This window comes from Mya arenaria, chromosome 14, assembly GCF_026914265.1.
Source record: "Mya arenaria isolate MELC-2E11 chromosome 14, ASM2691426v1".
Classification (NCBI taxonomy): domain Eukaryota; kingdom Metazoa; phylum Mollusca; class Bivalvia; order Myida; family Myidae; genus Mya; species Mya arenaria.
In genome coordinates this window covers 50949618-50976981 of record NC_069135.1, presented here as the reverse complement: position 1 = coordinate 50976981, position 27364 = coordinate 50949618, and the positions used below count along the sequence as shown (strand labels likewise).

The 27364-nt window shown below is 38.8% G+C and overlaps 2 protein-coding genes across 2 annotated transcripts; one reads left to right on the top strand and one right to left on the bottom strand.

The window, feature by feature from the left end:
• The first annotated feature begins 10957 nt into the window (after positions 1 to 10957).
• Positions 10958 to 12136, top strand: LOC128216223 (allatostatins-like). Its single transcript, XM_052922793.1, has one exon. The coding sequence runs from the start codon at positions 10958 to 10960 to the stop codon at positions 12134 to 12136; it is 1179 nt and encodes a 392-aa protein (XP_052778753.1).
• A 1061-nt stretch (positions 12137 to 13197) lies between these two features.
• On the bottom strand, positions 13198 to 23664 carry LOC128218326 (uncharacterized). The gene is made up of 2 exons (XM_052925978.1): positions 23303 to 23664; positions 13198 to 14844 (listed from the first exon to the last, which is right to left on the bottom strand). The coding sequence occupies exons 1-2, from the start codon at positions 23635 to 23637 to the stop codon at positions 13467 to 13469; spliced, it is 1713 nt and encodes a 570-aa protein (XP_052781938.1). The 5' UTR covers positions 23638 to 23664; the 3' UTR covers positions 13198 to 13466.
• Positions 23665 to 27364: the final 3700 nt, after the last annotated feature.

The window sequence follows — 27364 nt, the reverse complement described above, 5'->3', positions numbered from 1 at the left end:
TTTGTTTTTTTTTCTTTCGATTCAAGCCATTTTTGTACACTTGCATTTAAAAAAAATAGAAATTGACAGTTTTCGTAAATTAATTTATTGTCATGTTATATGCATTTTAATTGTTTAATTAATCAAAGTCTTAGTTTAAAATGTACTGTTAATACGTCACTTAGTACTGGTACATCATTTATTCGGATTAAAGATCTCAGCATTGGATTCGAACACGCTTTACAAATGATTAAGCTCTTTAATAAATAATTTCATGCACAGTTTATACTCACATAAGTGACTTATTTCCATAATATGTAATCACAGCCACGCATAGACTACTGCAAAGGTGTAAAAATATAACTGTAGTTTGTCGTAAGCTGATAAACGTGACCGTGACCATCGTTAGCTCTTCTTGTTTAACCCTTTGTAAACCTGTTAATCGATTATTTTTATCAAGCACCTTACATGGCAAACACACAAACTAATTGATATTGACAAATTTCTAACAGCGCATATCATATTTTCATTTTGTTGTATTTTTATTATACAATGTAAATATCATGTATATGTATATATATTTTTGAATGTCACCATGTCAAAATTCCTAGACACACTTTCGTTTTCGATCAGTGGCTAGGTCAACTCCTGCATGGTTAGATATGTAAACAGATTAACATATCAAATTTATAATCAGATGCAAACGATATTTCTTTATAAATATAATTTAACTATTATAGTTCTAAGCATGCACTTATCATAACATCATGCCATACTGAAATCTTTTTTAAGTGATTTTGTTATAATTTCAAGTCTGACGCATATAGTACTATAATAATAAGATTGAATTGGCGATGTTAGACAACTTACTATTTATAAAGTAACATTGTTTTCTTTAGAGGATTATTTAAATATTTATTATTATTTTGTTTTTTGTTTTTTGTGTGTGCCTTCTCCAAAGCATGTATGTGTATATAACATTGTAAATATTGTGTTTGTCCTCATGGGCTGTATGGCTTTTTGGATATGAAATAAACCATCTTCTATGATTTGTAAATGACTGAAAGTACAGGATTGATAAAGTAGCTACTTGCATATTTGCTCTTTTTAAAACTGAAATCGGACATAAATGATATATGCTAGAGTATTTTGAGGTCAAAAAGAGTGGTGTAGTATAGTAAATCGTTAAACTTGTTTTATTTTTTTTATACACATGCACAAAACCCTTTAACTATTTCTCGTATCCGTGGTTTGGACACCTTAATGAAATGATTCAATCATAAGCGACTGAGCTTAACGGGAAAACAATGAAATTAATTATGTCCTTGCAGCATTCATATGTTTGCTTATTTGTTTACATTATCTGAATTATACTTTCTCGGTCTGTCTTTTAAAACAAAACAACAAAAAATGATAATATATTAGTATATAACATGTACTATGTTGTGTTTTATCAACATCATTTGCGCCTCCTGTGCCGAACGTGTTTTAGTACATTCTTCCAAGTCAACAACTAGGTATAACCGTTTTGACCAAGTCTAAACACTTACATTAGAGTGTAATACTCAAAATTGTTTTACTTAAGTTACTTCACTTGTTTATAAAACTGCCACTGATTCACAGAATCCGGGAACAAACAAAATACTTGTGACGTTAATTTTTACCGTAAAAAACGTCAGAATTTAACCTTGTTGATGAGACAGTGAGTCGCTCAACTCGATTGAAGAGTACTTTAAAGTTTTGTCTGCAGTCTTATATCACTTGTTTGCAGATATTTAGCAAAAAATGGCTCATTCCAAGACAAAAAAGTTGTCAAAACGGTAAGTGTGTGAGATTGCAGCTTTAAACATAGAGTTTAAGTAAGGTATGCAATAAAATGGAACATTCACATTTATGTGGGGATATTTATCTTGTTTCTTAAATGTGACAATACTTGTTAACGATTCATTATGCTATATCATGTGATACATATTCTTCTATTATAAATATGGTCTTATAGATATTCTAGTACTCATACATTATTTTTTTGTCTTCAGATGAGACCATGCTGGGGACTTGTGAAGATGATGATATCGAAATGACCCAGGAGATCAACACCAAGTGTCCATACACAGGCATGGACATGGTCCACCCAGTACGCATCAAACTGTGTGGCCACAACTATGAGTGAGAGGGGATCATGCAGTACATCAAGCAGCGAAAGAAAAAGGCCAAGTGAGTTACATGAACCTTTCTTTGGGCATCCATTGATATTAATTTTGTCAGTGGCCCAAATGTGCTATGAAAGCGCTCGGACTACATTTTTTTTAAATTTTGCAATAATTAAATGGTATGCTTCATTATTCCATGTGAATTCATCTTCCATTCCTTACCGACCAACCCACCAAAAATGTTCATGCAGTTAATAAGGAAAAAAATGGTTTTATTGTAGTTTCAAATGAAAATTTCATTAAACAGGGTGAATACATTCTGAAAATGCTCTGACTACACATGTTTTCAACATCTGCAATAATAAATATGCTTGATTGGGACCTTTAAAAAATCCTGCTGTTAGGACTTACATGTTGCCCCAAATCTTGCTGTTAGGACTTACATGTTGCCCCAAATCCTGCTGTTAGGACTTACATGTTGCCCCAAATCCTGCTGTTAGGACTTACATGTTGCCCCAAATCCTGCTGTTAGGACTTACATGTTGCCCCAAATCCTGCTGTTAGGACTTACATGTTGCCCCAAATCCTGCTGTTATGACTTACATGTTGCCCCAAATCTTGCTGTTAGGACTTACATGTTGCCCCAAATCCTGCTGTTAGGACTTACATGTTGCCCCAAATCCTGCTGTTAGGACTTACATGTTGCCCCAAATCCTGCTGTTAGGACTTACATGTTGCCTCAAATCCTGCTGTTAGGACTTACATGTTGCCCCAAATCCTGCTGTTAGGACTTACATGTTGCCCCAAATCCTGCTGTTAGGACTTACATGTTGCCCCAAATCCTGCTGATAGGACTTACATGTTGCCCCAAATCCTGCTGTTATGACTTACATGTTGCCCCAAATCCTGCTTTTAGGACTTACATGTTGCCCCAAATCCTGCTGTTAGGACTTACATGTTGCCCCAAATCGTGTTGTTTATATGAAGACCACATGCAATATAAACGGGAAAAATGATTTATTGTAATTACAAATGAAAATTTCATTTTTGATGAATAATTTTGAGTAATTTTGTCCAGACGATCATTGTAATTTTGTGCAAAAGATATTATAAAATACTGTAAAATTTAATTTAAATTAGACAACTATTAAAACTAATTAATTTACGTAATCAAACTAAAAAACACCCAGTGTATCTGGTTTAACCATAGCACAATGAAACATATTACCATAATAGCAATTCCATCACTGTTTAATTTCAGGTGCCCTTTAAGTGGATGTGGAAACGAGAAACCAGTTGAAGAATCGGACCTGGTTGAGAATAAAGAACTGAAAAGATACATAGAGAAAAACAAGAAATCAAAATGAGGATTTTATTTTCAGATTTTTGATATCCAGTAATGCAATGCCACTACATAAGTGTTTATTTTGGTGGTCTATGTTTTAATAATGAATTATGAACTTATCCTAACACCACACAGTATTACTTTTATAAAGAGTGCAATTTCTCATTAAGATTATGTTGATACTCCAAAAAGTCAATATTCGTTAGAGAAATAATTAGTGTGCAGAAAAAGGTCTTTGAGTCTGATTTATTCATATTCAGCATATTACTTAAGATCATTTGTTTTGTCAATGACCAGTTTGAAGAAAAATAGAAAGTCGATATTTAGAAATGACTAGAGCATTATTGTTTTGTTTTTTGCAAAAACCAAACTCTTAAAAGTAAAAAATGTGTAAATTGAAATGATCTTTAAAACAGAATGCTCAAAACTTATATTACCTAAGTACATTTTTTGTCATGGCATAGTTAGAAGATTTTTTATAGATGAGATTGAGAAATGACTTTAGTATTTTTGTGTGTTTATTGCCAGATCTTAGACTTAAACACTTAAAAGTCAAAATTGTAAAAATTGAAATGAATTGTAAAACGGAATGTTCGGAACTTAAGATAAACTTCAGTGCTGTTATAAAGTTTATTTCTCAAAGTCATTTAATATAGCATAAATATGAATTTTAATTTGTAATACATGTTATGTTTATTTTTTCTGTTAGTTTTAATTCGCCCGTTTATAAAACAGGACGTACATGTATTACAGTTTAACATTGGCGTACAGCGGTATCCAGTATGCTGTCCGCTCAATCAATATCTATGTCCAATCATCTCCAAATTTAGTTAGAATGTGAATTGACGTAATATCTCGGACAAGTTTGATACCCATCCTTAGCTCTAGTCACTCGAACATAACGCACTTTAATTGCACCATTTAACGTAGATCCTAAACAAGTCTTATCCGAGCAATAAGTTTAGAATTGTTTGTCCAATCATCACCAAATTTGGTCAGAATGTGTATGGGCAGAAAGTCTGTCTTGAAACTTTGAACTTGAAACTTGTTTATTTGCTTAAAAGCCTATTTCTACATATAAATACATATTAAATGGCGTTGTACAATAATTAATTATAAGATAATAAAAGCAATGCAGCAATACAGACACAGTACATAACATACATAGGTCAATGAATAGTATATAAATTATTTACAACATGATGGATGTTCACCATCGTGTAAACAGACAACAGCTCATCAATATATTGGTAAATAGTTCATGGGTATACGTTTTAAAAAATGCGTAATAATCTCTGAAAAGATGGGTTTTTAAATGTTTTTTGAATATGTTTACTGAATCACTCTGTCCAAAGCTTAAGGCCAATAGTTCCAAAACTTCTGTCACTGAAGGACTTTTTCTTATTTAAAGGCACAACGTAGCATCCTATTGATGATTCCGAGGATCGTAGTGTGCGTTTTGAATCTTTTCTAGACAAAAGTTCAATAAGGTATTGAGGAGCATTTCCAACGGAACAGTTATACGTATAAGTGAGGATCTTAAAATTAATTCTTGCCTTTATGGGTAACCAGTGCAGATCATATAATGCCTGTTATGAACTATCACGCCTAAAACGGTTGAGAATAGGTTTGGCACACATATTCTGGATGCATTGTAATTTATGTAGTTCACACTGTCAGAGCGACACCATACAGAATGACGTTAAAATAGTCCAAGTGTGAAATTACTAATGACAGAACTAAGACCTCAGTTGCTTCTTTGGTTAGAAACTTACGGATAGTTTTTATCTTAAAATAGTTCAACATAGCAGTTTTACACTTTCTTTTAATATGCTCTTTGAAATTAAGTGTGGCATCTAGAAAAGCACCCAAATATCTGATATAATTCTGCAATTTCATGTTATCACCGCATATTTCAATTTCTTTGGTGTCACATTTATAACAGCGGGCGACTACCAAACATGATAATTTCTGTTTTGGATGCATTCATTATTAGTTTGTTATTATTCATCCAGTCGGTTATGACAATAGCACAACCTTAAAGTTCCGAAATTGTAGCCTCTTCTGCGATTGTTGTTGGTTTGAAACGAACGTTCGCTGTATGGTCGTCCGCAAACCCAAACACTGAAATGGACGGGGGCACAATGTCAAATAGAGTTATAGCATACGTCAAACAGAGTCAAGGACCCAAACAACTTCCTTGCGGGACACTACATGTAAGATGGCGCTGAGATAAAGACATTTGTTTCACCTTCACGCGGCAGCCACGTGGTCGCAGGTACGAATCCACCCATTCCAGCGCTGATCCACAAACACCATACTGGTTGGCCAATACATGGACGAAAAGGTCGTGATCGACCGTGTCGAACGCCGCACTAAGGTCTATAGCTATAAGTGCCGAAACCTCCTAATGTTCCATCCCATCAAGCTAATCATTCACAAGCCGAAGTAAAGCGGACTCGCACGAGTGAAACTGTCTATAAGCAGATTGGTTCTTTGGGAGGAGGTTATGCTCATTCACATGCTGATTAAGTCTATAAAGTGTCGCTTTTTCAATTAATTTTGATAAAAATGACAAATTGCTGACAGGGCGATAATAGAAAAATTACCGCTCAAGGCCCGACTTTTTTAAAAGTGGTCTGGTAATCGCCTGTTTCCATTTTGCTGGAAACACTCCTTGTGTCAATAAAAGGTTCACAAGCCTAGAGATTGAAGGCAACAGCTTTTTAGAAATGACTTTAACACTTTTGTAGGCAACACGTCTGTCAGGTTTGATAAGCAGCCATTTTGCCCCAGTCACTTCAGAGTTATGACCCTTGAATTAGCAAACACTGTATCACATGTTCGCTCTTTAAATGTGGCCTAACGTACAACCACTTGATCACCAAACTTGTGTCCTAAAACTAGAACGGGCGTATATTGTGACATTTTGGCGTTCTTGATTTTATTGTCGAGATCATGTGTGGTGAGCGAAGCATATGTTATCACAATGGCAGTTCCGTGTATGTGCTTGTGACAGTTTCATGGTGTGACATACGCCAATACACAGTACTAAGGTAAGCAATACCAGGTGTGCCATCCGACAATACACAGTTTAAAGGTAAGTTATACCAGGTGTGCCACTAAACATTACACAGTGCTGAGGTAAGTAATACCAGGTGCGATACTCGACAATACACAGTTCAAAGGTAAGTAATATCAGGTGTGCACCAAACATTACACAGTGCTGAGGTAAGTAATACCAGGTGTGCCATCCGACAATACACAGTTCAAAGGTAAGTTATACCAGGTGTGCCACTAAACATTATACAGTGCTGAGGTAAGTAATACCAGGTGTGCCATCCGACAATACACAGTTCAAAGGTAAGTTATACCAGGTGTGCCACCAAACATTACACAGTGCTAAGGTAAGTAATACCAGGTGCGACACTCGACAATACAAAGTTCAAAGGTAAGTTATACCAGGTGTGCCACCAAACATTACACAGTACTAAGGTAAGTAATACCAGGCGTGCCATCCGACAATACACAGTTCAAAGGTAAGTGATACCAGGTGTGCCACTAAACATTATACAGTGCTGAGGTAAGTAATACCAGGTGCGACACCCGAAAATACAAAGTTCAAAAGTAAGTAATATCAGGTGTGCACCAAACATTACATAGTGCTGAGGTAAGTTATACCAGGTGTGTCACCAATTACACAGTGCTGAGGTAAGTAATACCAGATGCGCCACCCAACAATACACAGTTCGAAGGTAAATAATACCAGGTGCGCCAACCGACAATACACAGTTCGAAGGTAAATAATACCAGGTGCGCCAACCGACAATAACATTGCTACGGAAAGCAATAACAAGAGTGGCATCCGACAATAAACAGTGCTATGTTAAGCAATGACAGGTGTGACATCCGACAATACAACGTAATAAGGTAAGTAATACCAGGTGTAACATCTGACAATATACAATGCTTAGGTAAGCAATAAAAGGTGTGGCAGCCGACAATAAACAGTGCTTAGGTATGCAATGACAGGTGTAACATCGGACAATAAACAGTACAAAGGTAAGCAATGTCAGGTGTAACATCGGACAAAAAATAGTGCTTCGGTAAGCATTGACTGGTGTGACATCCGACAATAAACAGTACTAAGGTTATCAATACAAGGTGTGACATAAGACAAACAATGCTAGGGTAAGCAATGCCAGCTGTGATCTTCGACAATAAACAGTACTCGGTTAAATGACAGGTGTAACATCCGATAAAAAACAGTGCTTAAGTAAGCAACGACATGTGTGACACCCGAAAATAAATAGTGCAGAGGTAAGCGATGACAGGTGTTGCATCTGACAATAGACAGTGCTAAGGTAAGCAATGACAGGTGTGACATCCGACAAAAGACAGTGCTAAAGTAAGCAATGATAGGTTTGACATCCGACAATATATAGTCCTAAGGTAAGCATTGACAGGTTTGACATCCGACAAAAGACAGTGCTAAAGTAAGCAATGACAGGTGTGACATCCGACAATAGATATAGCTGGGGTAAGCAATGACAGGTGTGACATCCAACAATAGATAGAGCTAAAGTAAGCAATGACAGGTGTGACATCCGACAATAAATATAGCTAAAGTAAGCGATGACAGGTGTGACATCCGACATAAGACAGTGCTAAGGTAAGCGATGACAGGTGTGACATTCCGACAATTAACAGTGCAAATGTCAGCAATGACAGATGTGACATGCGACAATTAATAGTACTAAGGTAAGCAATGACAGGTGTGACATCCGACAATTTACAGTGCTAAGGTAAGCAATGACAGGTGTGGCATCCGACATAACACAGTTCTAAGGTAATCGATGACAGGTGTGATTATCGACAATTAATAGTGCTAAGGTAAGCAATAACAGGTGTGACATCCGACAATAAATGCTAAAGTAAGCAATGACAGGTGTGACATCCGACAATTCATAATGCTAAGGTAAGCAATGACAGGTGTGACATCCGACAAAACACAGTTCTAAGGTAATCGATGACAGGTGTGATTATCGACAATTAATAGTGCTAAGGTAAGCAATGACAGATGTGACATCCGACAATAAATAATGCTAAGATAAGCAATGACAGGTGTGGCATCCGACAATTCATAATGCTAAGATAAGCAATGACAGGTGTGGCATCCGACAAAAGACAGTGCTAAGGTAAGCAATGACAGGTGTGACATCCGACAATTCATAATGCTAAGATAAGCAATGACAGGTGTGGCATCCGACAAAAGACAGTGCTAAAGTAAGCAATGACAGGTGTGACATCCGACAATTCATAATGCTAAGATAAGCAATGACAGGTGTGCCATCCGACAAAACACAGTTCTAAGGTAATCGATGACAGGTGTGATTATCGACAATTAATAGTGCTAAGGTAAGCAATGACAGATGTGACATCCGACAATTAATAATGCTAAGATAAGCAATGACAGGTGTGGCATCCGACAATTCGTAATGCTAAGGTAAGCAATGACAGGTGTGGCATCCGACAAAAGACAGTGCTAAGGTAAGCAATGACAGGTATGGCATCCGACAATTCATAATGCTAAGATAAGCAATGACAGGTGTGACATCCGACAATTCGTAATGCTAAGGTAAGCAATGACAGATGTGACATCCGACAATTAATAATGCTAAGATAAGCAATGACAGGTGTGACATCCGACAATTCGTAATGCTAAGGTAAGCAATGACAGGTGTGACATCCGACAATTAATAATGCTAAGATAAGCAATGACAGGTGTGACATCCGACAATTCGTAATGCTAAGGTAAGCAATGACAGATGTGACATCCGACAAAAAACAGTGCTAAGGTAAGCAATGACAGGTGTGACATCCGACAATTCATAATGCTAAGGTAAGCAATGACAGGTGTGGCATCCGACAAAAAAACAGTTCTAAGGTAATCGATGACAGGTGTAATTATCGACAAAAGACAGTGCTAAGGTAAGCAATGACAGGTGTGGCATCCGACAATTAATAATGCTAAGATAAGCAATGACAGGTGTGACATCCGACAATTCGTAATGCTAAGGTAAGCAATGACAGGTGTGGCATCCGACAAAAGACAGTGCTAAGGTAAGCAATGACAGGTGTGACATCCGACAATTCATAATGCTAAGGTAAGCAATGACAGGTGTGGCATCCGACAAAAAAACAGTTCTAAGGTAATCGATGACAGGTGTAATTATCGACAAAACACAGTGCTAAGGTAAGCAATGACAGGTGTGACATCCGACAAAAATATTGCTAAAGTAAGCAATGACAGGTGTGACATTCGACAATTAATAGTGCTAAGGTAAGCGATAACAGGTGTAACTTCCGACAATTAATAGTGCTAAAGTAAGCGATGACAGGTGTGACATCCGACAATAAATAGTGCAAAGGTAAGCAATGACAGATGTGGCATCCGACAATTAATAGTGCTAAGGTAAGCGATGACAGTTTTGACTTCCGACAAAAGACAGTGGTAAGGTAAGCGATAACAGGTGTTACTTCCTACAATGAAAAATGCTTAGGTAAGCGATGACAGGTGTGATTTCCGACAATTAATAGCGCAAAGGTAAGCGATGACAGGTGTGACATTCGACAATTTACAGTGCTAAGGTAAGCGCTGACAGGTGTAACTTCCGACAATTAATAGTGCTAAATTAAGCGATGACAGGTGTGGCATCCGACAATTAACAGTGCTAAGGTAAGCGATGACAGATGTGGCATCCAAAAATTCAAAAATATAGTTAGTGATTTTTGTGACGTTTCTACGGATTTAAGATAACAGGTATACCGGCAAGACAAGAGTCCAAACAGCTGTCCCAAATCTTGTTACAAATACAGCAGATAAATGGTTGAACATACGGACCACGTACAACGTGTTTGGGATGGAAGAACGGACCACGTACAACGTGGTCGGGATAGGAGAACGGGCCAAATGCATGCAACGTGCACGAAATGAGGGAACGGACCCCGTAACCGCAAAGTGTCTTTGATGGGAGAATGGACCCCATACATGCAACGTGTTTGGTATGGGAGAACGGGCCTCATACAACGTGTACGGGATGGTAGAACGAACCCCGTACATCGTGTACGGGATGGGAGAACGAACCCCGTACATCGTGTACGGGATGGGAGAACGAACCCCGTACAACGTGTACGGGATGGGAGAACGAACCCCGTACAACGTATACGGGATGGGAAAACGAACCCCGTACAACATGTACGGGATGGGAGAACGAACCCCGTACAACGTTTACGGGATGAGGGAACGTACCTCGTACAACGTGTACGGGATGGGAGAACGAACCCCGTACAACGTGTACGGGATGGAAAAAACGAACCCCGTACAACGTGTACGGGATGGGAGAACGAACCCCGTACAACGTGTACGGGATGGGAAAACGAACCCCGGATGGGAGAACGAACCCCGTACAACGTATACGGGATGAGGGAACGTACCCCGTACAACGTATACGGGATGAGGGAACGTACCTCGTACAACGTGTACGGGATGGGAGAACGAACCCCGTACAACGTGTACGGGATGGGAGAACGAACCCCGTACAACGTGTACGGGATGGGAGAACGAACCCCGTACAACGTGTATGGGATGCGAGAACGGACCCCGTACAACGTGTACGGGATGGGAGAACGGACCTCGTACAACGTATACGGAATAGGAGAACGGACCCCGTACAACGTGTACGGGATGGGAGAACGGACCCCGTACAACGTGTACGGGATGGGTGAGCGAACCCCGTACAACGTGTACGGGATGGGAGAACGAACCCCGTACAACGTGTACGGGATGGGAGAACGAACCCCGTACAACGTGTACGGGATGCGAGAACGAACCCCGTACAACGTGTATGGGATGCGAGAACGGACCCCGTACAACGTGTATGGGATGGGAGAACGGACCCCGTACAACGTATACGGAATGGGAGAACGAACCCCGTACAACGTGTACGGGATGGGAGAACGAACCCCGTACAACGTATACGGAATGGGAGAACGAACCCCGTACAACGTGTACGGGATGGGAGAACGAACCCCGTACAACGTGTATGGGATGGGAGAACGAACCCCGTACAACGTATACGGAATGGGAGAACGAACCCCGTACAACGTGTACGGGATGGGAGAACGAACCCCGTACAACGTGTATGGGATGGGAGAACGAACCCCGTACAACGTGTACGGGATGGGAGAACGAACCCCGTACAACGTGTATGGGATGGGAGAACGAACCCCGTACAACGTGTATGGGATGGGAGAACGGACCCCGTACAACGTGTACGGGATGGGAGAACGGACCCCGTACAACGTGTACGGGATGGGAGAACGAACCCCGTACAACGTGTATGGGATGGGAGAACGAACCCCGTACAACGTGTATGGGATGGGAGAACGGACCCCGTACAACGTGTATGGGATGGGAGAACGAACCCCGTACAACGTGTATGGGATGGGAGAACGAACCCCGTACAACGTGTATGGGATGCGAGAACGGACCGTGTACAACCTTATGGAAATACGGATGAGAATACTGAACCCACACACGCAACGTGTCAATATTAGTCAGCACTATTTACTTCTATTGACGACCTACCTTTATTTATAGTAGTTTGTTAACTTTACACAGGATAATTATTTGTATGCCTGACTTTTAAAATCGTAAAATATTCCCGTTAGGATTTCATTTAGATTGGCAGAGGTCTGTATTGGCGACATAACTGGAGGTGCGTATGCCTTTCAAATGCCTTTGTCAAGAGATCGAGTGTTGCAACACTTACTATTGAATCATAATACTCATGTTTAGTTTTAAAGAGGCACACTATAGGTTGGTGCAATAGTCTTTTTATTAATGCATTATTATGTTTAACTCATTTGACTTTATTGATTAAAAAACATGATTTGTGTACAGATTACTAGCGATATTTTGACGTCTCTAAGGGCCACGTAACTATAAATAAAAACAAACATATTTTATAAGGGGTAATATTATTTCAACTGGACTCGTTTTTTATTGATCATATAGTTAAATGAGATTAACATAATTCTTTATTTAATATAACAAAAATGTACTGTGTGCCTTTAAAGCTGCACTCTTACAGATATACCATTTTTACTTTTTTTATTTTTTGTCTTGGAAAGAGCAAATTTTTGCGTAAATATCTGCAAACCAATAATATCAGATTGCTGTCAAAAATCAGATCGTAGATTTTCATATATCCGATCGAAAATTAATGTTTTAAGGCTTAAACCGTTACTTACGGTTTAAAAAAATGCATTAAACTTCAATTTTTGAACTTAAATATAAAAATCTGCGATCTATTTTTTGTCAGCACTGTTATATAACTGGTTTCTATGGACTTTCACAAAAATTGGCTCTTTCCAAGACAAAACAAAGGCCAAAACGTTCAATCTGTGAGAGTGCAGCTTTAATAAAAAATGAACATTTTTCAAGGGTTTTTTGTTTTCACTTAATAACATATCTGCTTGATTCTTCCACCTATGACGACGACCGTTGCTTGAACGGTTGGTGTCCAGTGAAAACAGTAAACATATAACTGACTCGCTTATAGTTGTAGAGAAAGTATTCAAGCTTCTTAAAGGCACATGGACAAAACGGCCCGTATAAAATGTATTTATTTCCACATTAAAGAGAGAATATTCATCCGTATACATACACACTTATACCAGATATATAACATATGTGAATAACATTCTAAAATCAACAGTGATATAGTTCAATAACATGCGCACAATTAACTTTATAACTTTGAAGCAAAAAGCAAGCGTAATACGTAACATATAAACGTATATGTATGTTTAAGCAAATAGGATTCTTGTATGATTTCATCCGTGTAAATACTTACAAGAAAAAAGGTTAAAGAAAATAACAGTTGATTGTCTTTTTTGTCACTTATAAGTGAATCTATTATCATATTTTATCGAACACTGATGACGAGGAGCGTGTCTTTCCTTCCGCCGACAACCAGAGAGGAAGTACGACTGCTGAAGTACAAATCTTGAGGGGAGTACACTCCGTCTTGTATCCTTGCCAGTGTGGCCAACTTCGTCATCCCGTCCTTGTCAACCTGCAGCACTGTGTCGGAGTGAAGGCAGCAGACGAACACGTGTCCAGCAGTTGTCGAGTGTACTCCGTAAGGTCCCCTCAAGTCAGGATCAGTGAATGTGGCCAGCTTGTTGCCGAGGTTGTCCAGGGTGATAATTTGATTGTTTGAGAAGTTTGTGATGTAGATAGTCTTACCATCGTTACTGATGGCAATATTTCTCACCGTGTTACCACCAGACTTGTCCTCGTACAGCTTCTTTACAAGTTGTCCCGTTGTCGTATAGACGTATAGCGCGGTGCCTGATGAAATGTAAAGGTTGTTTCCATGATGAGCTGCGCTGTAACATCTATGGGTGAAACTTAACTTTCTCGTAGTCACAAGTTTCCCTTTTATTATGTTCATGAAATGAAGTTCATGTCTATTGTCATAGTTGTCAACACAAACGGCAACCTCATTCCCGCCCATGTGGCACACGTCATGTTGATACTTGGGGACATCACAGTGGTCGACAACCCTGTACTCCTGGTCCAGGAGTTTCACTTTGTTGTTGCGGTCTAAAATAACAATCTCTCCACCAGGCAGCTCACACATCCCTTGAATATTACATGAACTTTTGTCTGAACTCATCCTTACGTTGTATTCCTTGTAACCTTCGGTAGCGAATACATGATCTCTAGGGTTTAGGGAAGCAATTGGTTGTACACCAAAAACATTCGATTGATTAAAGTCCCCAAAACTCTTCATCGAGGACAAATAATCTTCTATTCCATTATGTTTACGAAAAGTTATATTGTATTTGACAACATTTGACATGTTTTGCAGAATTTCTTTCGCTTGTTTGATTATTTCTTCACATTTTCTAAACCCAATGTATAGGGGAGGTTCGCCTGATGAGTCTTTGCTTTGTATGTCATCTATGATGTTCTTTAATTCGTCGTCCATCTGTGTGCAGGATTCCATATCTTTCTTAATGGACAGTTCCTGTGCAGCCACCAGACCGTCTAATTCTTGAACGGTTGTTTTCTCCATCTGGTCAAGAATATCGTTGATTTTTCTACGGATTGCTTTGATTTCATCAAGAATGGCTGTTCGAGTCTTCCTCAGTGAGGAACTATTTTTCTTTCTGTCGTTTTTCATATCTTCTATCTGCACCCTAAGAACAGCTACCCGTTGAGGTAGTTGACGAAACTCGGGATCTTTGCGGATGCCCTTTGCAACGTCTGGAATGTGCTGTATTGCTGAACATTGTCTGCAATAAAAGAAGGAAAAATATATGTATTTTTATGAAGACGCTTTCTTTTAACAATCTTCTATAATCATATCAATTTAAATACTCATATTTCGTGGTCGTCGTCTTCGTCGTCATCGTCACACAAACATACACAGTCAGACAGACAGGCAGGCAGGCAGTCAGGCAGGCAGGCAGGCAGGCAGGCAGGCAGGCACGCACGCACGCACGCACGCACGCACGCACGCACGCACGCACGCACGCACGCACGCACACATACAAACAGACACACTGATATACAGAAAGAAACCCACACAGACAAACAGACAGACATTCATACAGACAGACCGACACAAAGAAAGACTGACACGCAGACATACATAAACACAGGCTGGCAGGCAGGCAGGCAGGCAGGCAGACAGACAGACAGACAGACATACTGACAGACACATAAACAAACCGACAGACTGAAAGACACACAGACAGACACTCACTCACAGACAGACGAACACAAAGACAGACATACACACAGTTAGGCAGGCAGGAAGACAAACACACACAGATACACATGAAGAAAGACACACATTCAAACACAGACAGACACACACACAGACAGACGGACAGTCAGTCAGACACACACACACACACACACACACACACACAGACACGCCGTTGAGACAGAAGGGAACACTGACAAACACATATACACAGACAGATCCACACATAGACAGACGGACACACATACAAACATAAACACAGACAGACAGGCGGGCAGACAGACAGACAGAAAGGCACACAGACAGAAATTCACACCTGCCAAAAAATACCAGCCAATATTTCCACTTTTCATTCCTACACGAGAGTCAACTTCAGCTACACATTAACCCCTAATTGACCGATAATCTAACGTCAAATTATCATGACATCATGTTTTGGGAATTGCTGTTGTTTTGGTCAAGATTTGGTAGAATGTATTAAATTTTGCCCGTGAAAAACATGAAGAAGTATCGAGTGTTATACATAATTATTGACAGGTTAAACTTAATACAAACTTATATATAGCATATGTTTTTTTAATGAGTAACATGAAATTGTTTAAGACATATGACAGCTGTTGATGAAAATGGTATGCTAACAACCTTTTTATTTGGATTGCAAATGCTACCTTTATTGCATTATATATGAATCTGGTCGTTTCATAGGTCGAATTGTATTACGTATTAAGGGGAATGCTTTACTAAGCGTATAGATATTGATTGTACAATGGCAGATTTATTGATTTCGCATTTTATAAAAAACACTCTTTTTATTATTCATTTTAAACGCTTTGTTTTTCACTGTATTTTTTATTTAGTTCAGTTGAACCCCATTGTCTCGAACTCCTAGGGACCGGCGAAAATACCTCGAGCCTCAGAAAATTAGAACCAAGCGGTAGTTCTTTCCTTCAGTATAATGAAACGAGTCGGCATACCATCCAGATCGGGTCAACGAGGAATTCGAGCCAAACGAGTTCGAGCCGACTGTATACGTTTACACTATATATATAATACAATCGAAACTTGAAAATACATCAAATTGTTGAAACTGAACCTCCGAATGTTAAATTTACTTCAATTTTGTTTACATCATCGTGAACACATTATGTTGCATTGATATTGCACTTTCGTAAAAAAAAGATTTGTTTTGCAGTTTCAATAAAATAATATGCTTTGTTTTGTGTGCATCTTGCATTGCCTTCATACCGTGACCGATGTAAGAACTGTTGTGTTTACAACAAGAAATAACAACAGTTTTACGGTTTATTACTAGTACTTGAGAACAGTCATTGAGAACTAAACTACTGTGATAGCATGCAGCATGTAGTAGTACAGAGGCGTGGCTTATCAGCAAGAGGTGTCGCTATTGGCTGAAGTTAAATACACAACAGTTCTCCCCTTTCAAATATGAAGTCATAACATCATATATATCAATAAAATATTTCCATAATATTTTAAACTGTTTATGTTTTTCATCATAAAAATATTGTTTCAACAGTGCGATCATTGATAAACAATACACATTTTGTAAAGATATTAAAATAATTGATCTTTATTTGATAAAATTAATCACAAATAGCAGCTATTAGTTGGCAACACTTCTCCAGCGTCATTTAATTAAGCACATTAATTTACAATGCCTCTTGACGGGTACTCTCTAATTATACGCTAATCTTTCCGGCGGGTGCCTATCGCGTTGTGGATAACGACGTTCTTCGACCTGGGGCGGTTCATTATTATTACTAACATCTGGGGCTAATTGATATGAATGTTGTGAATCGGGTAGTGTATTGAAATACCCCTGACCGCGAGTTAATGGCATTGATCCTGTTAACTCTGGTATCTCAGTTTGAGTCTGACTTTGTTCTATTTCGGTGGGCCGTAACTGATCAATGTGTCGTTTCCATGTGGCATTTCCAACAAGTACTTTATACATCAAGGGGCCATCCCTTGATACCACAATCCCTGTAACCCATTTCTCTTTCACGCTCGGCCTATAATCGCGCGCAAGTACGCTATGACCTAACTCAAGCTCCCTAAATGTTTGTTTTCCTGCTAATGACAATTTCATTTGTTTGTCTTGAACACATTGCTTTGTGTCCGGCTTGAGCAAATCGAGCCTAGTGCTAATTCTTCGACTGAAAAATAGTTTTGACGGTGTTTCGTTGGTTGTGGAATGCACAGCTGTGCGGTATGATAATAGAAAATTACTGAGTTTCAAGCCGAAATCGTCAGTTTCGCCATCCATAGCTCGCATAGCAGATTTAAATGTAGCATTAAACCTTTCAACGAGACCATTTGTTGATGGTTTTGCCGGGGCTGTTTTGATATGCATTATGCCATTACTTTGCATGAATTTTGCAAAACTATCAGAAATGAATTGAGGTCCATTGTCTGTAAACGCATTGTTTCGGAAGACCGTATCTTGAGAATATAATTCGCAATTCATTTATCGTGCGTTCGGCAGTAGTCGATTTCTTTTCTATAACTTCTGGCCATTTGCTATGTGCATCGACAATTACCATAAACATTCTTCCTAAAAATGGGCCAGCAAAATCGACGTGTATTCGTTCCCAGCTGGAACTCGGCCATTCACACGGATGTAGGTAAACATGTGCTGGCTGTCTTTGTTCCATCTGACACCCATTATATATTTTGACCAGAGATTCAATGTCACTATCAATACCGGGCCACCATATGCTACTTCTAGCCAGTCCTTTCATTTTGACAATCCCAGGATGCCCTGAATGATCTGTGTCTAATACCTTAGACCGTAATTTGATTGGAATTACTACCCGGTTTCCCCACATCAAACAACCATGATGAATTGCGAGTTCATTCCTACACGAGAAATATCTTTTCAACAGAGGGTCATTAAGCTTTTCGTCCCAGCCGTTTTCTACATAACTAAAACACGCGATAACAAACGATCGCGCTGAGTTTCTCTGCGAATCTGAGAACTTGTGACCGGTAACTGATCAATTTGAGAGGTGTAAAACACTTCTTCAATATCATTGTCATAATTTTCGGCGGTGTGCGGCGCCGGCAATCTAGACAAGCCATCTACGTTCGTATGTCGCTTAGTATTCTTGTACTCAACATCGTAATGAAATCCCGACAAGTATAACTCATATCTTTGAACACGTGCGGCAGTGGTAACCGGTATGCTTTTACCAGGGTTAAAAATCGAAGTGAGCGGCTGGCAATCTGTCACTAGAGTGAAATGTCTGCCATACAAATACGTGTAAAAACGTTTTACTGCCCAGTAAATCCCTAACGCTTCTTTGTCTATTTGCGCATACTTACGTTCCGTCTTTGTCAAGGAACGCGACGCGAATGCTATTGGTCTTTCGGAGCCGTTCGGCATAACATGTGAGAATATACCGGAAATACCGACAGGGGATGCGTCCGTTGCGAGCCGTACCGGAAGTTCCGGATTGTAAAATGTTAGCACGGGCTCTGATGTGATCAAGCGCTTCGAATCATTAAACGCCCTGTCACATTCATCTGACCATTTATACTTTTGATTTTTTCTGGAGAAGTGCGTTTAACGGACTTACAACGGCTGCAAGATTTGGCAGAAATTTGTGATAGTAGTTTAAACCCCCAAGATAAGCCCTCAATGAAGTTACATCATGTGGTACAGGTGTGTCCAGCACCGACTGAATCTTGTCATTACATTTCCACAATACTATTTTATCAATGTCATGACCACAGTATGTAACATTGTCCTTAAAGAATTGACACTTATCTTTGTTAACTTTTAATCCATAATCACTCAAGCGTGATAACACTTTTTCAAGGTTTTCGTAGTGCGATTGATCACTGTCCCCTGTGACAATCATGTCATCCAGTATACACTGTACTCCCGGAATTTCCTGAAGTATTGTGTCCATTGTGCGCTGCCATGTCGCTGGAAGTGAGGAAATGCCATACACAGACCGGTTATAGCGGTATAGTCCCCGATGTGTATTGATTGTCAGTAACTCCTTGCTGTCGTCGTCGACCTCCAAGTGTAGGTACGCCTGGCGTAAATCCAGTTTCGTGAAATTTTGTCCCTGTGACAGATTAGCGAAAATGTCATCAACACGTGGAAGTGGATACTTATCAACCTTCAGCGCCTGGTTGACCGTGACCTTGAAATCTCCGCAAATCCTGACATCTCCCGTTGATTTCAAAACAGGTACGATTGGTGTAGCCCATTCGCTTGTATTTACTTTCGTTATTATCCCTTGTCTTTCACGGTTGTCAAGTTCTTTCTCGATTTTTGGTTTCATTGAAAACGGAACCGACCTTGCCTTCATGAACTTGGGTGTGGCATCGTCTTTCAGCGTTAATTTCGCACTGAAGCCTTTAGCGTGACCAATACCGTCGCTGAATACAGAATCATATTTATTCATCATATTCGCAAAACGATCTTTTTGCGATTCAATGTTATTGACGCGCATGACGCTAGTCCAGTCAACATTTATCTCACTCAACCAGTCTCTCCCAAATAAGGATGGTTTGTTGCCTTTAACTACACAAAGTCTTAAATCCTTTGTTTGGTTGTTGTAGTCAACACGCACGTTAGCAGATCCAACTTGCTGTATTGTTTCCCCAGAATATGATTGTAGCTTACAGTAGGGTTTGTCCAGTTTGATATTTCCAAACAATTGTTTCATGTTTTGTTCTGAAATAATGGTAACTGCAGACCCAGTGTCTAGTTCCATTTCAACCTGTTTTTCATTGATGACTGGATATAGAAGAATTCTCGATGTTCTTTCGCTGGTCACTTTGTTTATGACATACACACTGTCATTTTTCGTTTTGTCAATTACGTTCACATTTCTGGGGTTTGGACAGACAGTCTTAATGTGTCCCTTTTCACTGCAACTATGGCAAATTGCATTCTTTAGTCTACACTTGTCAGACTGGTGGTTTGATTTACCACAATGTATGCACCGTGTATTGGAATATTTCCCTCTTTGTTGTGGCTTCAATGTAACTTCTTTACGGTATTGTCGTTTACTCGGTGGCTTCTTTCCTATTTTGTTTACATTTAAATTTTTCTGATGCCGTATAATGTAATTCAGCTGCGTCTTTGCAAGCTGTTTCCATCGCAGTGGCGATTTCAATTGCTTTTTTCAAGCTTAAGTCAGCCGTTGACAATAGCTTTCGTTGTGTCGCTTCATCCTTCAACCCACAAACAAACCTATCACGTAATGTGTTTTCGAGATTATCATTGATTTCACAATGTTCTGCTAATTTCCTTATAGCGGCTTTGAAATCACAAATAGATTCACCTGTCGCCTGATTACGTTTATGAAATCGGAACCGTTCCGCAATCACCAGAGGTTTGGGACATAACTGTGTCTTCAATAATTGACAAAGTTCCTGGTACGTCTTCTCTGCTGGCTTTTGGGGTGACGTTAAGTTTCTCAACAATGCATACGTCTTCTCCCCCAACAGAGTTAATAAAGCGGCAACCTTTTTCTCGTCCCCAATACTATTTACTGCAAAGTACATCTCTAAACGCTCCTCATATGAAATCCATGATTCACTGTCACTATTGAATGCGTTTAAAGTTCCAATTAAACCTGAGTTCGCCATCTTAATTATTATCCAGAATTTCACGCGCAAATGAATAAAATTCCCGAAATAATAGTACGTTTTAGTTAAACATCCTCGTCGCCAATATGTTGTGTTTACAACAAGAAATAACAACAGTTTTACTAGTACTTGAGAACAGTCATTGAGAACTAAACTACTGTGATAGCATGCAGCATGTAGTAGTACAGAGGCGTGGCTTATCAGCAAGAGGTGTCGCTATTGGCTGAAGTTAAATACACAACAAGAACATATTTGTTTACCCCTCCCCCTCACAAGTCTTTGTAATACAGCTGGTAATGCTGCGGCTTTTGCTGTTAATACTACCACTAATGCTACTGCTACTGCTATTGCCACTGTCACCTCCATCACAACCACAGCCACCACCACCACCACCACCACCACCAGTACCTCCACCGATAATGTGATGATGTTGCAGCACCTGAAACAACTGTCTCTGCTGCAGATACGGTTGTTGTTGTTGCCACGGCACCAGCTAGTACTACAACTACAAACTATCAAATAACTAATATCTCGCGATAATCAACTATATGCAGTTGTGGACGAAGGGACTACGTTTTTGTCTCAATGCAAGACCCTTCATTTATGTATTTATAATGATGAAGGTACGAAGAAAAAACAACATTATTTCCGCAAATTTTTGACATTCAAAGAAAAACGTCTCCCCGAATCTTTTTTATCGTGTACAGGAGTCAAAATATTAGTTTTAACATATTTATTTTACAACGATTGTTTAAAATAGTTATTTCAACATTATATTAATTACTCCCGTTAGCACAATTTCACGCGAGAGTGGGGTCTTGTGTTTTGATGGGAACCGGAGAACCCGGATAAAACCCATTTGTCCGGCTTCTTGACCACAAACCAAATTCACATGCGACCAAGCCGGGAATCCAGCCCGGGTCGCCTAGGTGAGAAGCGGGTGCGCTAACTAATGCACTAACCGGACAACTAACCCGGTAGTTAATAAAGTTTTGCACCAGTCAATTGTAACCACGCCCCAACTCCCCCTCCCCACAAGGCCCGGGGAATAGCGGGGACTTTCGGTCCAGCCAACTACGAGTAAAATCCCTGCCCTGCGGGAATGTACTGCTGGTAAAATCCCCGCCAAATGCACCCGCACCCCAGGGACTCTAGGTAAGGGCTATTCCCCGGTATACCCCCGTACCTGGGGGTGGGAGGGGTGGCGCGTGGTTACAATTGACTGGTTCATTTGGCTCGTAAAGAATTATGACTAGGTCGTGATTTGGGTTAAAATACATCCGTACGAAGGCCAAATCCTAATAGCCCCTTAAACAACAATACCAAAATCAAAGTGTTAAATTCGTCGACACAATCAAAGCTAAAGGCGCTACTTGTATTAATACATTTCGATGTTGCGAGTTCAAGAAATATAATAATTAATTAGTTACACTTGTACTTGATGTTTTCAATCTTTAAACATAACTCAAGGGTGTGGTTTAGAGAGTTAAATACCTTTGCCCAGGAGATTATAAACACTATCAAAGATTTAATTCTTAGCTTAGTTATAGTTCAGAAAATAATGTCTATATTCAGTAAATAACTATTGTTGAAATATTTGTTTTAGTTTTGAAAAGTATCAAAATATACAAATTGAGATGAAGCGTTAAACCTAAGAAACATAGACTTTTTCAAAAACTGACCAAAATAAGAACTCCCATGCAATTAATGCTGGACATAATGGCCATTAAATTTCAATGATTTAGCTGTTGTTTGCAATTTACTAATAAAATTTGACTGGGGAATCGCAAAACCACTGACTGGAATATTCTGTATACACACAGACAACCCCCCCCTCCACACACACACGGACAGATACACACGCAATCAGAAATACACATAAACAGAAAAAACTGTAATATTCTGCATACACACAGACAAACAGATGGACACACAATCAGACATAAGAAACAAGAATCTTTCTTTAAAGTCGGGTATGTGTTATAACAAGAAATATTAGCTCAATGAGCTATTTTCCGACATACACTCAGGTAAACACTCAGAGACAGACAGACGGACGGACGGACGGACGGACGGACGGACGGACGGACAGACAGACAGACAGACAGACAGACAGACACACACACAGACAGTTTATTCAACGAGTTCAAGAAATGTGCTACAGAGCAAGTCTTAGTTGACAATATTGACCAATAAAATTAGAGCATAGTTTTATAGTACACATATGTAAAGTACAATTGTTAATGGTTGTGTTAACCAGAAACAAGGTTAAGCATGCATCAAAATACTTGTTGATCGGTCTTAATACTGTGCTTGTGTTATTTTACTTTAAAATGGTCTTTGAAACATACCTATGATCCATGGCAACGCACACGTGACAACACAGCTGGTCATGGTCACCACAGACCAGCTTGAGCGCCTCCCCGGGGTGCCTCTCGCATCTCTCAAGAACGTCAACCATCCCTGGTGCTGCTGCCCATTTCGTCTTGTCCGTCCGGTCGAGCACCGAGTGTCTCTTGAATAGCTTGTTGTGAACTGGGACACAGTTTACGCAGTAATATTTCGTACACTGATTACAGAAATATTGAGCTTCCGTGTTCAATCCATCTTCTTCGCATGGGGAACAGACAAAATCGTGGATGAAATCACACCCCCTCTGAATGGAGGATTCAAACTTCGATGCCATAGTCCTGTCACATTTAGGGTTACAACTTATAAACGTCCTCTCCCTGCCCTTCACTTCCAACAAGGAAGTTAGATAAACAACTTATCTCCCGCCTACGTAATAGGTCAGGTGACTGGATTATATTGATAAGCATTTAAAAGCTCGACTGATATTTAATATGTAAAAAGTTTCATAATAATTGAAATACATTTGTTAAAATACAGTCGAACCTCGCTATGTTGACGTCGGATAAGTCGACTTTCCGATTATGTCGACTTTTTTTCCGGTCCCGAATTTATTCCTTCTTATTCTATATAAAATAAACCTGTTTATGTCGACTTTTTATCTAGACCTTTTCGCTATGTCGTTGTTGTTGTTGTTGTTGTTGTTGAGTTTATATAGGTCTGCCCGCGCCCTATAATGACTGCATTATGGCTTGACCCCGTCACATCCCCAAGTGTGACTTAAACCGAATTTTGAAGCCAAAAGGGGAGTTTTACCCCCATCGGTTGATGGGATATTCGTCAAAGGAATAATTTTTTACCCAAAATGCCGCGAAACCTGCGATGAATGACATCTAGGGAGGTACCACAGCTCTGAATATTGGATATGGTTTCATTTCTCCAGTCTTAAATTTGATATTGCATTGTATCTTAAAAACATTTACGTGTAAGAATGGTATTTATTTAAAGGATAGGCAAGACTCACGGTCAGTTCATTGACAAGAAAGTGTTGTGAGAACAGGACTTTTTGCCCACTATATGTATTAATATTTCTAATATATATATGAACTGACCACTTGGTTGTCGATGCCCGACTATTGCCTCACTATTTACTTATTGGAAATTCTTCAAGACCAGAGAGTGCGTTGACATTACTTGTTTTGCCTACATGTTTTTTAAATGTTCATGTACATATATAGAGAGGGTTACTATGGTTGTTTTAAAAATAATAATGATTAATAATATACAGGTTTTTTTTGTTGTTTTTTTTTTTTGTTTTTTTTTTTTGTTTGTTTTCGGCCTGCGCCCGATTTTTTCCATTTTAATATGTATGTGCGGGATAAAAATACATAGTATACTTTCTATACACAGGTATGTAGCCCCTGGTCCAGTGCCTTCTCTTTTTTATCAATGGGTCGTAACCATATATATTTTCAAAATTTCAATATCTTTAAGTGAATGAATGAATTAGGGCTAGGATCAAAAACTGTTTTTCCTAACAATTAATCTGGACCAGAAGCGTTATATTACAACACCATCACCTAGCATAGCATGTAAAATCATCATGGACTTCTAATAGCACTATGGATGTAACGGTTTAAATCGGTAGAATTGTTAACTCAAAATGTCTCTATACAGTTTATACTGATATTGGTTTTCTTTCTTGACAACTTCGCCCGAAAAATATTTTTGTTTTGTTTTAGGTTATGGTGACTTGCATTTAATAATTTATGGTTAAATCGATGTATATCATCATACTCCTTAATATCTCATCCTTTCATGTGAAAACGAAAGAAGAAAAGAAAAGAAATGTTTTGTCACCATAATGTAGATTGAAAATCAGTAATTTATAGCTACTAAAAGTAGTAGAGATCCAATTTATACGCGTTCATCTCATAACTCCGGGGATGAAATGTTTGTTTACCGGGCTTGATAATAATGGATAGTCGATTTGGTATTCATCGTTCCAGATATCCTGCTTAAATCCATGAATTCCATTCGTATGTTTCGGTAATTCCAAAAGGTAAAATATGTAAAACAATAAATATTCTATATACATTTGGCTGTTAGCTTAGTATTTCGTTCATCGTGTGAATCACTATCGTGTGTGTCGCTTAAGGTGCCGGTTATCGTTTCGTTCCCTCTATGCTCATTCTTGTTCAATATAATATAATGTGTTTGTAGTTGTCAGGTAAACCTGCCATATTTTGTTGTTTGTAATGAACGTATCTCTAAGCAAGGCGCCGGAGGGGATCGTGATGCCCCTCACTAAGATAAAGTTTTACTTATAGGGAATTATTTTCTAATCTTCATTAGGATGTTTGAGCAGTCATTGTATTACCACCCTTTTGAAAAGGACCCCAACAACAGGTACACGGCGATACAATGAACGAGCTTTATATTTTATTTATATTTTTTTTTAATTATTTATGCTTTCTGTTTCTTTTGGATGTTAAAGCAGTCATTGTATTACCACCCTTTTAAAAAGGGCCCCAACAACAGGTACACGGCGTATACAATGAACGTGCTTTTTATGATATTTTGTTTTATTTCTTAAGTTATTATTTATGTATGTTTTTTGCTTCCTTGGGATGTTAAAGCAGTCATTGTATTACCACCCTTTTGATAAGGGCCCCAACAACAGGTACACGGCGTATACAATGAACGTGCTTTTTATTTTATTTTGTTTTATTTCTTAAGTTATTATTAATGTATGTTTTTTGCTTCCTTGGGATGTTAAAGCAGTCATTGTATTATCACCCTTTTGATAAGGGCCCCAACAACAGGTACACGGCGTATACAATGAACGTGCTTTTTATTTTTAGTTTTTTTTTAATTATTTTTTATTTTTTTTATTATTATTTATGTTCTTTGCTTTCTCGGGATGTTAAAATAGTCATTGTATTACCACCATTTTGGAAAGGGCCCCAACAACAGGTACACGGCGTATACAATGAACGTGCTTTTTATTTTATTTTTTAAAGATTATTATTTATGCTTTGTGCTTATTATTGATGTTAAAACAGTCATTGTATCACCACCCTTTTCAAAAAGGGTCCCAATAACAGGTACACGGCGTATACAATGAACATGTTTTGCATATGTTGTTTGATAAGTGCTGTGCTATTTAGACCCTATTTCTTATAGAACCTTTTGTTTTGTGTGGTATTAAATTTTGTTTAGGTAGTATATTCCCGACAGGTATGCAAACACTGCTTCCCTTACCTTCTCTGTTATATCAGGTTCGGGAAACAGCAGATGATACCTGTCGATGACTGACATATTTAGTTTCAAAAGTTCTATTTTCAGGCTTTCTCGTTGTTCCATATAAGTTGGGCATTTAAAGAAAATGTGATGGAATGTTTCTTTGTCTCCGCATTGGATACAGCAGTCAGTATTTGTATAATTCTAAGCAGCTAGCATACTGGTTCCTAAACGAAGTCGTGTGTATACTTTATCTTTTAGTGTATTAGTACTATATGTTTTGATTGTAGTGTTAATTTCCCCATACTCAAAATTGTGCTCAAGTTTATATACTTCAAAGTCTCTTACAAATTAGTTTTTTGTTAGTTTCTTTATCCAGCTGTATGCTTCAGGGACGCTTAATTTGATGTTTGTTCGTGAACCTTGCCTTGATGCTTGTTTTGCAATTTTATCAGCCATTTCATTTCCTAAGATGCCTATGTGACTAGGAATCCAGACAAATGTTATTGACACTCCTAGATCATGAAGCAGTGTAGTATTATTAAGTATTTGCTGTAAAATTTCTGGTCGTGACCTAGAAAAGCTTGTTTTCATTGACATGAGTGCACTTAAAGAGTCTGATAGTATTGTTACTTTGTTGTGTATATTGTTTGCTTCTGCTTGCTGGAGCAGCATTTTTAGTGCACGGTCAATTGCCGCCAGTTCACAAGAATCAATAGAAAGCCTGAAGTCAAATTTTAACCCACATTCAAAAAGGGGTGTCATATTTTGAGATAAGCCTACTATCCCGGCCCCAGCCAAATGGACCTGCGGGTCTTTGC